At 42.7% G+C, this 12,553-nt stretch overlaps 2 protein-coding genes across 2 annotated transcripts; both read left to right on the forward strand.

Moving 5' to 3' along the window:
* The first annotated feature begins 1,360 nt into the window (after nucleotides 1-1,360).
* Nucleotides 1,361-7,574, forward strand: LOC138953311 (angiopoietin-related protein 1-like). The gene is made up of 4 exons (XM_070325111.1): nucleotides 1,361-1,495; nucleotides 2,687-2,792; nucleotides 3,414-3,592; nucleotides 4,939-7,574. The coding sequence occupies exons 1-4, from the start codon at nucleotides 1,361-1,363 to the stop codon at nucleotides 5,407-5,409; spliced, it is 891 nt and encodes a 296-aa protein (XP_070181212.1). The 3' UTR covers nucleotides 5,410-7,574.
* A 2,533-nt stretch (nucleotides 7,575-10,107) lies between these two features.
* Nucleotides 10,108-10,821, forward strand: LOC138953497 (fibrinogen-like protein 1). Its single transcript, XM_070325336.1, has 2 exons — nucleotides 10,108-10,298; nucleotides 10,591-10,821. Exons 1-2 carry the CDS (start codon nucleotides 10,245-10,247, stop codon nucleotides 10,792-10,794), a joined length of 258 nt encoding a protein of 85 aa, XP_070181437.1. The 5' UTR covers nucleotides 10,108-10,244; the 3' UTR covers nucleotides 10,795-10,821.
* Nucleotides 10,822-12,553: the final 1,732 nt, after the last annotated feature.

The following is a 12,553-nucleotide window of genomic DNA, read 5'->3' on the forward strand; positions in this document are numbered from 1 at the left end:
GTGTGTGTTTGTCTGTGTGTGTGTGTGTGTGTGTGTGTGTGTGTGTGTGTGTGTGTGTGTGTGTGTGTGTGTGTGTGAGTGAGAGAGAAAAATAGAAAGTGAGAGGAGAACAGACAGGCAAACAGGGAAAGACACATGATAACCTGAGGTTCGTACAATAGGCACAGAAAATGATAAAACTTGCAAACCAGCCTGTACCTTTTCAAGCACATAACCCAGACAACCGTGAAACACGACTTGAGACTGAACAAATAAGTTCACTGAAGTAGTGCTATCTGCCAGTTCCGTTTGTTTCAGAGTCAATGACTGTTTTTAGTTCTTTTTTGTTTTTGTTAGTCAGTATCGTTCGGGTAAAATATTAATGATTGAAGTGGCCTAGAAAAACAGTCAACCTATTCTTTGTCTCTCTCATAAATTCGAGATTCTTTTGCTCTTCACCCAGAGAAATACACCAAGGATAACATGCTGAGAGGTCGGTGTTTTAAATAAACAAAAACCAACTAACAACGCCACCATAGCAACAACAAGAACGCACGTGCGAACGCACCCAGCACACAGTTACACACACACACACAAACACACACACACACACACACACACACACACACACACGACGAGGAAGAAATAACCGATGCCTGTCACGTGAATGGGACCACTATGTTGCAACATTAAGAATGCATGAAGAATGCATACTGCGGGCTATGGTAAAACATTTGACACCACGCAAGGTTCGGAAACCCTAGAGACACCCCCAGAAAACTACCTAACCACGGTTTAGAAAGTCGTCGCCCAGCAACAGACTTGCACAATATCAAGGACTGCGCTATATCGGGTAGCAACCAATTTTTGTGTCTCCATTTCGAGGGAGCTACTGCCATATGAAATACGTTCAGAACGGAGAGACTAATGTCAAGATTTTCTTACTGAAACAATATCACACAAAAATGCATTAATTTTGACTTACAAATTAGTTTCATTCCGTGAGTCTTACTTCACATTCAAGGGAAGGTATCTTCTTGGCTAACTGTTGACGGGGAGAGTTACTTTTGGACACCAAGCTTGCAGAGTATTCACTGGAAGGTCTGCATGAACCAGTGTTTGAGACATTTTAGAGGAACACCAACAGGCAACACACATACTGCTGATATTCTTCGTCATGAAACTGTACCACTGTCATCTCCTTCTGTGCCTTGCGATCTGGATATCTGTTTTTGAAGCAACACAGTCTGTCTTTCAAGAAAGCATTTTCATCGTCACCGGAAGTAACGCAACCCACAACTGCCGACCGGTAGATGGCGCGGAGATAGCACGTGACGTGACGTCACAAAGTCTGTTAAACTGCGGAAGGTCTTGCGTAAACATGGAGAAGTGTGAGATGCTGGCGTACTCTGAGCAGCAAGGTGTGTGTCTGTTCTACCATCACCACTGGAAGTCTGACCTGTGCGACGTGAAGGGAGACTGGATGATGATGACCAAGGGGGAAGCCAACCTCACGGTAAGTAATGTGGGTTGCCCAAGCCGTGAACGGTGAAATACTGTTTTCATCAAACATACATTTTCATCAAACATGCTTTCAGAACTGATTTCAAGCACACACATTAGAATTTTAAAACCGATTATATGTCCCAGTCATTGTGAAAGCACCTTTACCATCTTCAAATGCACACCACGTTCAAGACATCGGCTTTTGGGGAAACGCACCATAACGGCTTACCTTAAAAGAGGAGCTAGCAAAGTAGTACTGCAGCTTCTCTCGTATATTCCAATGTCATAGGCGTGTATATTTGTAACACAACTCATTCTTGGAAGTTGTTCGCTCCTACTTCAGACCTACAAGAAAGTGAGTGTAGCTTGCACATTTGAACAAGGACTATCTGTTCCAATGAAGCTTTGTTTTTAATAGTTCATGCCAATGTTGTATATTTAATGTTATTAATAAATGATTGATATGTGTTTTTGTATTCATAGGCAAGTGAAAGACGCATTACCACAAGACACATAAAAGACGAAATCTTGTTCTTTCATCTGACATTTTAACATACACTTTTCAACGCTCAGTGGCGGTCAGTAGAGCGGTTGCTAAGGCAAAAAAAAAAATATATATATATACAGGGGCGGATCTGGGGGGGGGGGGTGCAATGGGTGCAATTGCACCCCCCCCCCCCCCAGCGGGACAAAAAAAAAAAAAAAAAAAAGAAGAAAAAAAAAAGAAGAAAAATGTATCACCTGAAAATAGCACTTTACACGCTCAGATTGCACCAGATTGCACAATTTTGCTTCCTTTTTAAAAAAAAATTCCGGGGGGGCATGCCCCCGGACCCCCCTAGCATGCTCGGCGCTTCGCGCCATCGATTCGGCGCTACGCGCCTTCGCTGATAAGATACAAAAAAAAAAAAATAAAGAACTTTGCACCCCCCCTTTCAAAACCCAGATCCGCCCCTGTATATATATATAGCCTGTTTACAGTATCCCGACCGACCCTATTTTTTCGCGCGACCCTAGACTTTTGGCATTTGGGGGAAAAAAAAAGAAAAAAAAAAGAAGTCTTTGTTTTTTGGCAAAATAACTTAAAAATATGTTTTTTTGGAGAAAAAAAAAATCCCGACCTACCGACCCAATTTTTGTTGCCTATGTTACCGTAAACAGACTTTTTTTTTTGGCCTAAAAAGAAACGTGCATTTTGCAGATGACAGTCACTGTGTGTCTTAATGGTGGGGATGTGAAGGAAGACGGCGTCAGCTGCCAGTGTTACCATGGTTACGTCGGGGACAGGTGCCAGAGGGTGATGGAAGGTGAGAGTTGATGTTAACTACATTTTGTACTACAGAACCGTGATAAAGTATGCTGTCAAATCCGACTGATACAGTGGAACCCCCCTTTTAAGACCTCCACAAATCGGACAAAATCAGGTCTTAAAAAGGAGGTAGTCTTAAATTGGGGGCAAATTTACAGAGGATGTGAATAAGTAAGTCTAAGAAAACAGGGTCTTAAAATGGAGGAAGTCTTAAATTGGGGGGGGGGTCTTAAAAGAGAGGTTCCACTGTAGTAACTTTGTGTTCTTCTGTACCATGGGTAAGTTTCCTGTAAGTTCGAATGAAAACCACATTATGAACCACGTAACCACGGTTAGTTAGTTAGTTAGCTGTTGCTTTTTGGGTCCAGCGGACCATTTAGGCCAAATCAGGACCCCCGTAACGGCAGTAAGTTTTTCTGTAAAATATTAACGGCATTTCATAATCAACCAACCCGTGTAAGTCTTTGAAAGCTATGCAATTTGGGGTTGAAGTTGGAATAGTATAGATCACTCCTAAAGACGAACATTGCTGGTTCCTGTGACTCACTGATTACTCGGGTGGGCCAAAGAACGAGATAAAGCTGTTACAAGAGGTATCAATGTTCCTGTCTATTTACAGACTGCTATGAGGGGAAGATGTCCAGACACTATCCCAGTCTCGGTAGCGGTGACCAAGCTGTGCTATGGGCGCAGCCACGCTCGATGGAACAGCCGGTGCAAGTCAGGTGCCAGGAAAATGCTAACACCATTATACAGCGCCGGGTGTCGCCTTCCATTGACTTCAACAGAACCTGGCAGGTAAATAACCGATGAAGTAGGCAGCCTTTTCCGCGATTATTTTATGCCACACCCTCAAAACACGCCATGCTAATTGTGTTTTCCTGTCCCCAGAACTAGTCTATTTGGGACATAACATGGTTATATATATAAGAAAACACGAAAGGTCGCGTCCTATTTATTTCAAATCTGAGGGTTCGAAACCTTTCTTCGAAATTCTAATGTAAATTTAACAGGAGGATTGAAAGTAGCATGTTGGAACCTAATAAGTATACAAATCAGTCAAAGTAAAATTAGTGCTGAAGAACATCAAAACACAATCTCTGAGAGAGAGAGAGAGAGAGAGAGAGAGAGAGAGAGAGAGAGAGAGAGAGAGAGAGAGAGAGAGAGAGAGAGAGAGAGAGAGAAAGAGAGAGAGAAAGAGAGAGAAAGAGAGAGAGAGAAAAAGAGAGAGAGAGAGAAGGAGAGAGAGCGAGACACACACACACACACACACACACACACACACACACACACACACACACACACACACAGGGAGAGAGAGAGGGGGAAGAGAGAGGAAGAGAGAGAGAGAGAGAGAGAGAGAGAGAGAGAGAGAGAGAGAGAGAGAAAGAGAGAGAGAGAGTATATCAACATTCATTAGAAACAGCGACCTGTTCTTGACACATGATTGCGTAAAACTCCGAAACAGGTTGAGTGCTAACGTTTCAAATCAAGAAAAAACCCCAAGGAAAGTTAGATTTTTTGAACGTTTAAATCAAGACAAAACAAAACATTCACAAAAACCTCGACCTGACAGCCTTTTAAGTAGACGTAGACAAACAAGAGACACAACAGATGATACAAATAATTGATGCTCTGATTTATCTTAGAGTGTCCCCAAAGTGGTCGTAGCAATGGGGATGTTTGTTTGCTTAACGCCCAGCCGACCACGAAGGGCCATATCAGGGCGGTGCTGCTTTGACATATAACGTGCGCCACACACAAGACAGAAGTCGCAGCACAGGCTTCATGTCTCACCCAGTCACATTATTCTGACACCGGACCAACCAGTCCTAGCACTAACCCCATAATGCCAGACGCCAGGCGGAGCAGCCACTAGATTGCCAATTTTAAAGTCTTAGGTATGACCCGGCCGGGGTTCAAACCCACGACCTCCCGATCACGGGGCGGACGCCTTACCACTAGGCCAACCGTGCCGGTATATTTTAATATAAGTCACAGCATCAATCATATGTGTCCTGTATGTCTCGTGTATGTCCACTATATAACAAAAAAAGGTCGTTAGGTAGAAGTTCTTGTGAATGTGTTGTTGGTTCCTGAATAAGCCGTTCCAAAAATTAACACAGCTGGTGTTTTGCTTACAGGAGTACGTCGACGGCTTCGGAGATGTGGGTCAGGACTTCTGGATGGGACTGCGGAACCTGTACCTGTTCACCAACGCCAGACAGTACGACCTCGTCTTCTACTTTACCCTCAACAACGGCACATACTTCTTCTCCATCTACAAGGACTTTCGTATCACGGAAAACATTACTTACACCGCCAGTCTGGGAGCGTATGTAGAAAACCCAAGTCTCAATGGTCGACCTCTGCAGAACATGAGCGGCAAACCTTTCAGCACCTACGACAACGACAACGACAACGCCGTGGGTTCCAACTGCGGCGAGAGGTTCGGAGGAGGCTGGTGGTTCGACGCCTGCTCGGAGCTGAACGCCAACGGACGTCCGATGACGACAGGGGTGTGGTCCGGTAAGGAAGAGGAGGTGCACTACACAGAGCTGGGGAACAACGCACCTATCTCCATGTCTCTCAGGCTGAAGATTCCATTACCTTAATATTCGACTGAGAGTTTTCCAAGCTGCAGCACTGCGGATCTCTGAGCTGAAAACTCGCGGGGTTTTGAGAGAGGATGGTAGAATCAGTGCTTTTTTTGGTCATTTGTGTATCTTTCACAAAAATTATTGTGCTCGGCCTCATATACATATTAACTTTCTTGCGTTGTAAACTGTCCAGAAAATCGTCATCAATCCGTTTAGGATCCGCGCACGTTAAACAATATATGACCTAGCTGGTTTTTGTGTAGAGTGGGAACTTTTTGCTGAATGGATAGTTTCGTGACTGCCACTTGACGAAGTTGACTAAGATTTTGGATGTGTAATTGTAAGTCATTGATGTAAACACGAAACAAACTTGTAGAAATAACATAACCTTTTTGAATACCACATTGTACTATCTGAAAGCGAGAAGCGTTTTCGTTCGCATATACTCATCTGTTGTTTCAAAAAGGTCTCGGAAGGTAATGGTGTTTCGTTTCCAATGCTACACTGTGTGTGTGGTCTAGAAAAGCAGAGTATGGTGAATCAAATGCCTTGGGACAGTAAATGAAAAAATAAAAATAAAAATACCAGCTCAGAAGTAAATATAATTTGTACAATATAACCAAGGATCTTCCCCAATTAAGAGCAGTTTGGGGAGAATGATATGTTTTTAATTCTGATTGGTCAGAATGGAGTTACATATAACTATGAAAGTAAAATGAGATGTGTATTAATATGTTTTCAAGTGGTTTTGAGAGAACATGAGAGAATAGATATGGGCGTACATTATGGTGGCTGTGAACGTTATCTCTGTTTAAATATCAGGGATTTACAATCATATCACTGGTGTAGCTTATTTGAATGTTTTCCTCTCCATTAGATCCAACAGTACCAAGCGTTTATGTAAAGAGTGTACATATATATGTTAGGAATTTACATATCGCAGGTGTAGTTTATTTGAATTTTGTCCTCTCCATTAGATCCAACAGTACCAAGCGTTTATGTAAAGAGTGTACATATATATGTTAGGAATTTACATATCGCTGGTGTAGCTTATTTGAATTTTTTCCTCTCCATTTGTTTGTTTGTTTGTTTGCTTAACGCCCAGCCGACCACGAAGGGCCATATCAGGGCGGTGCTGCTTTGACATATAACGTGCGCCACACACAAGACAGAAGTCGCAGCACAGGCTTCATGTCTCACCCATGCAGTCACATTATTCTGACACCGGACCAACCAGTCCTAGCACTAACCCCATAATGCCAGACGCCAGGCGGAGCAGCCACTAGATTGCCAATTTTAAAGTCTTAGGTATGACCCGGCCGGGGTTCGAACCCACGACCTCCCGATCACGGGGCGGACGCCTTACCACTAGGCCAACCGTGCCGGTTTTCCTCTCCATTAGATCCAACAGTACCAAGCGTTTATGTAAAGAGGGAACATATATATGTTAGGGATTTACATATCACTTGTGTAGCTTATTTGAACTTTTCCCTCTCCATTAGATCCAGCAGTACCAAGCGTTTATGTAAAGAGTGTACATATATATGTCAGGGATTTACATATCACTGCTGTAGCTTATTTGAATTTTTTCCTCTCCATTTGATCCATTAGTACCAGGCGTTTATGTAAAGAGTGAACATCTATGTGTTAGGGATTTACATATCACTTGTGTAGCTTATTTGAACTTTTTCCTCTCCATTAGATTCAGCAGTACCAAGCGTTCATGTAAAGAGTGTACATATATATGTCAGGGATTTACATCTCACTGGTGTAGCTTATTTGAACTTTTCCCGCTCCATTTGATCCAGCAGTACCAGCGTCTGTGTGCAAATGCACTGTGCACAAAACCCTGGTTCAGTAACTTGTGCAATAAGGAGTGGATTCAGTATGTGCTTTGAATGGCAACTATTTTTTAAATTCTGAAGTTAATCTCAGATATGATCGCTACCTTCGCAAAATGATCGTTTAACTATTCAGATATGATATTTTAGTTGCAGGATTATTTTTATACTGCGTTTTTTGATCGTACCATTTTTAATTTCCTGCCAGCTTTTTTTTGTTCTTTCCTATGCTTCGTACTTTTAGATAATCTCTGCAATCAGTGGTGTCTTGTGAATGTTCATTTGGTCACTTGACTGTTGGTTTTATTGATGTTTTACTCATTTTAATCTCATGGGCGCGCCTCGATTTGATAAATTAAAGGCACAATTCTTAAATGCGTGTGTGAACGGCGTTCGTGCATATGAGTGCGCGCGCGCGCGGTGTGTGTGTGTGTGTGTGTGTGTGTAAACTGCAGCTTCTCAACCCATGAGCTATCGAGGATTCAGGCTTGTTGCTGGGAGATTATTTGTTTGGTTGCTGGGTGTTTATAAAAAAATAACTCGTCCTACAAGTTCACAGAGGTAAAGAAGCAGAGGGGGGAATAAAACCTGGTATCACACAGCAAGCCTGTGGTAGCCTATTCTGTTTATCATACATTCTGTACTTGCACGCCTTCAGCCATTCTGATAATCATCGGTACACGCTATCGCTCATGTCTCTCTGACGGGATGGATAATTACTACGCGGATTAAAGGGAAAGAAACGGAGCTAAAAGCCAAAATCTATCAAAACAAGAATACAGAGTTATCTCCCATATGTTTTTTGCTAATGTTTTTGATAAAAGACGAAAGACGAACGTGATTGTAGAATGGCCGACTTCGACAATGATCTCCGTTCTGTTCTTCACAGTTATGATAAAGACATCGTTCTAAGGTCAAAACAAGTCCAAATGTTGAGACTGCTGTGGGAAGAAGACCGTGATATTGTTGCATCACTCCCAACTGGTTACGGAAAAAGTATCGTCCGCTCCGTAGCCATTTTGTTATGATCACCGTGCGTGACAAAGTTGATTATCACGTGACACTTTTGCCATATTGAGAGTTGTTTTCCGGTGAACGAACGATATAGCCGGAATCAGTTGACACACTGTGTTTACCGACTTATTAGAAAGGAGGAGGGCGTGGTAGGGTTGAGGGTTGAGGGGAAGGGGGCACAAAAACACTCACATAGTTACACATAGAAACAAAACACCAATATAGGCCGTGATTTTGTCACACGCTATATTCCGTGTTCTTGACACGGGCTCATGTTTTATGTACAGTCTGCCTCTTGCATGAAAAGGAACGCACTTAAGTTTGAAAATTGGGTTCCAGACAACAACTTCAACGAACTTAATTAAAGCTGGTTTCAACAGTTATGACAAGGTGGAAGTGTAGTTGTGTGCGTAATGAATAGTTGAGACGAAAATGACACGCTTGAGATCATGATGCAGGGCACAATGACCTACCTCACCATGAAAATAATCGAATTCACCAACAAACATCTGGAAAATAGATTTTAGGTAAAATTAAAGAAAATACTTTATTAAGGTACAATGTTCGCTTGCTTAGCGGAGACGAGCATGACCCTACCAGGTATCGGTGTGTGTGTGTGTAATCATGGTTGTGTTGGTAAATTCCAGTGTAGCGTTAAGCTAAATAGTGATGATCTTTCAGAGAGACCTATTTGAACTCGGAGAAAGGACTGTGTTCTTAGTTATTTGCGATTCGAAACCTTAAGTCGAGCTTCGACGGATTGACTGTGCAGAGTGACTCCCCTTGAATTGCCAAACCCAAGGTCGACGGTTAGTAATTTTCAAAATAAATGTGACATGTTTCTCGTGTGGTATCTTCACTCATCGGGGAGTCTGGTACTAAATATGAACGGTAAGAATGTTCTGAACCCTACACGTATTATATCCCCATCGTTTTTTCGTTCACATATGCCCAACATGTTAGTTTGCTGAGCGGGGTTTATGTCGTCTGCTAGGCTAGGGCAATCGAACCGGCACTGCGGCATTCCAAAAACAAAAATTGCTCGTCACGTTGCACTGAATCTGCACGCTTGAGGCAGGCTGGTAATAAGTCTTATATATGGTACGGACGTTCTAAACCCTACACGTTTTCGATTCCGATTGTTCTTGCCTTGAAATAATAATTCGGAAACCATTCATTTACTGAACTGATGCAGTCGTATTTCAGTGTAATTTAGTCTGCTACGTAAATGCTGATCTAGCTGGTTCGTTATCGGAATAACTTTGTCACTTGTGTTTTCTGTTAGCTGCTGGGAATTGTATACTAACTCACCATTTGGTAATGTGGATAATAAGCTACGGCATAATTATGAGAAGATTCTTCGCAAGTCGAAACTGAAAAATTAGACACAGCGGGTTCTATTTTTAGATCAGTGGCAACTGTGGCACAGGCACATGCAATCTGTCAGAAAAAAACCACTTCTGCTTTAATTGAGAAGCAGGAAATTTATGGTCATTGGTATTGTGGAGAATATAAGCTACATGTCATTAATTAATTCTGAGGATGAGAGTACAGTCTCGCTTAGGCAAAGGGCGGGAGAATACGCTTTGTGGAAAAGTTAGCGCACTCCAAGAGTGCGCTAACAGTTTTAGCGCATCGCCATTAGCCAATCAACTGGTTCACATCAGTCATGTGACACCAGTACTTACTGACAATTATTATTATTAATGTCTGTTAATATGCTCAGAACATAATTTTATCTTAATTTTAAGACTCCCTCCCGTTTCAAGCCTGATCTTCTTGACATTTTGGAGGTCTTAAAGTCGGATTTCCACTATATTGAAAGTTTTTTCAGTTTTTCACTGACATATTCCTTTTCTATGTGATGCAGACTGCAAGGAGGCAAAACTGTCCGGACACTATCCCAGTCTGGGTAGCGGTGATCAAGAGATGCTGTTGGCGCAGGCACGATTGATGGAACAGCCCGTTCAAGTCTAGTGTCAGGGGAATGGTAAGATGGTGTTACAGCGCCGCTCGTCTACTCCCGGTAACTTCAACAGAACATGGAAGGTAGGAAAATAAAGTGTCTGCAGTAGAAGTAGGATTTTAACAAATAATATTAATGATAAGGCTATATCTATGTCGCAAAAAAGACGCCTTAATTACAGTACTACAAATATATATAACAGTAACAAGCGATTGAGTGCACATTAATTTATTTATTTTTTCGTCATGGGATTTGTCACGTATCAGGTATAGATCCAATAAAAAAAATCTTTACACCGAAAATTTCTGTTTTTCAAGTATAAAGTAACTGTCGAATGCTTAATGATTATAACACCCAAAACCGCTTTTGACACAGGAATACGTGGATGGCTTTGAAGAGGACGGGAAGGACTTCTGGCTGGGCCTGCAAAACCTGTACATCTTCACCAACTCCAAGCAGTACGACCTCAACGTCAATGCAACTTGGTTGTTGACAAGGACGCCCGTTACTATCTGGACTACCATCACTTCCGCCTCACGGAGAACATCACGTTCACCGCCAGTCTTGGGCCGTTTCTGAAAACAAACCTCAACGACCATCTGCAAAACATGAGCGGTCAACCTTTCAGCACCTACGACAACGACAACGACAACGCCGTGGATTCCAACTGCGCCCAGAGGTTCGGGGGAGGCTGGTGGTTCGACGCCTGCGCGGAATACAACTTCAACGGTCGTCTGGAGAAGACAGGCGTGTGGTCCGGTGAGGAGGACCAGGTCCACTACAAAGACCTGGGCAACGCCGCACCAACCTCCATGTTTTTAAGGCTTAAGCCGGCTTTAACGTAGAGTTGTCACAGGAAGAGGAAGAGGGGAAGGGCCAGAAGTAGCTGTTGGAGAGACGCCGAGGCAGAGCTGAAGAGACAGGGAAGCAAGCAGCTAGACAGAGGCCAAAAGGACAGCCTTAGATGGAGAAATGTCGTCGATGGCCATGGCCTGTGCTCCGCTGGGGGCAAAGGGAGTAAGTAAGAGTTGTGACAGACACTCTCGATCTGGCTGGATACTGACGGGTTGGTTAACTTCCACTCCCTTCATTGTAAATTAGAATCTTTTTGACGCAAATCTCAAACGGTAAAGACTCTTTACTGAAATGAGTTGCAATTATACAGAACTTTCTAGGCTCTTTCCACCTTAGCGAACGTTTTGGTTGAATTTCTTGTTTATGTAGCCAAGTGCTAAACTGGTTACTAATTCGTTATAATAATTTTATGTCATTCCTGTCTTGTGTAAGTTAAATTTGTATATGCTCTGACACCTGGCGGTCGTAAACTCGCTCAGTCGGCTGTGTCCACCGATGTTTTCCTTTGACGTCAAGCCGCCCTCCCAGAGAAAGACGCCGGGGTACCTTGGGCCCCAGGTGGTCGTTATGCAATGTGCCGCCAGACTGTCTGGGTATCGTTGGACACGGCGTTTTGTCAAGTGGGTGTCATTTCTTTTGACAGGGTAGATCATAGAAGATGCCAGGTGGCTTGGAGGTTTTAGTCTCCACCTTTTCTTGTCTTTACTGACCAATGAGAAGTGATGTCAGTTTTGTTAGCTAACTCTTGATTGGTGGTTTTTGACGCCACCCATCCCCATTTACATGATAGCATTTGAGATTTTGGAAGAGAACTGAGAACTATCTCGGACAGAGAGGACGTACTTGTTTTTGTACTTTGTTATCATGGAGACATACTGATGTAGACTGCATTGTACTATTGGTGTGGCCTCCCGGCCTTCGGGCTGGGAGCTGGGTTGGTGAGGAGAAGAGAAGAATAGAAAATAAAGAGAAATGTGAATCGACAGACATGGTTTTCCAGAGTTTCATGTTGCATCAAGTGACTCGTCGGTCTGTGCCAGTGAACTCTTGTCTATCATTCTCTACATGTGAGTAAAAGTCCATTACGAGAGCAAGTGATGTTCGTTCAGTGCAAGACACTAAAGAGGCACACACATGGTGTACTCCTGAACTTCGGGGTTTACTTCTACTAGGTGACTACATTCACCCAACTACTACATCAAGAGTCTACAATCAATTATTATCCTCTTCCTTCCACCCCATCACATTTAGTTTGCTTGTTTTTCGCCTGTTTTGTTTGTTCATGTCTGTTTGTTTGTTTAATCGCTTGGTTGTTTCTTTGTTGTTGTTTAAGCACAGATACTTTCAGTGCCAGTTAGTTGTTATATAACTTTTCCACACACACATTATATTCCATCCAGCTCACGCCCATATCACGTGTTTCGGTTTACTTTAGACAATTAAGGTTAAAAAATATCAACAACAAAACAACATCCGAGACTGT

The sequence above is a fragment of the Littorina saxatilis genome, linkage group LG17 (assembly GCF_037325665.1).
Source record: "Littorina saxatilis isolate snail1 linkage group LG17, US_GU_Lsax_2.0, whole genome shotgun sequence".
Classification (NCBI taxonomy): domain Eukaryota; kingdom Metazoa; phylum Mollusca; class Gastropoda; order Littorinimorpha; family Littorinidae; genus Littorina; species Littorina saxatilis.

Coding starts and splice junctions, on each gene's coding strand:
- LOC138953311 (XM_070325111.1), top strand. CDS start 1,361: ATGGAGAAGTGTGAGATGCTGGCGTACTCTGAGCAGCAAGGTGTGTGT. Junction 1,496..2,686: donor AGGGGGAAGCCAACCTCACG/GTAAGTAATGTG, acceptor TGCATTTTGCAG/ATGACAGTCACTGTGTGTCT. Junction 2,793..3,413: donor GTGCCAGAGGGTGATGGAAG/GTGAGAGTTGAT, acceptor GTCTATTTACAG/ACTGCTATGAGGGGAAGATG.
- LOC138953497 (XM_070325336.1), top strand. CDS start 10,245: ATGGTGTTACAGCGCCGCTCGTCTACTCCCGGTAACTTCAACAGAACA. Junction 10,299..10,590: donor ACTTCAACAGAACATGGAAG/GTAGGAAAATAA, acceptor CTTTTGACACAG/GAATACGTGGATGGCTTTGA.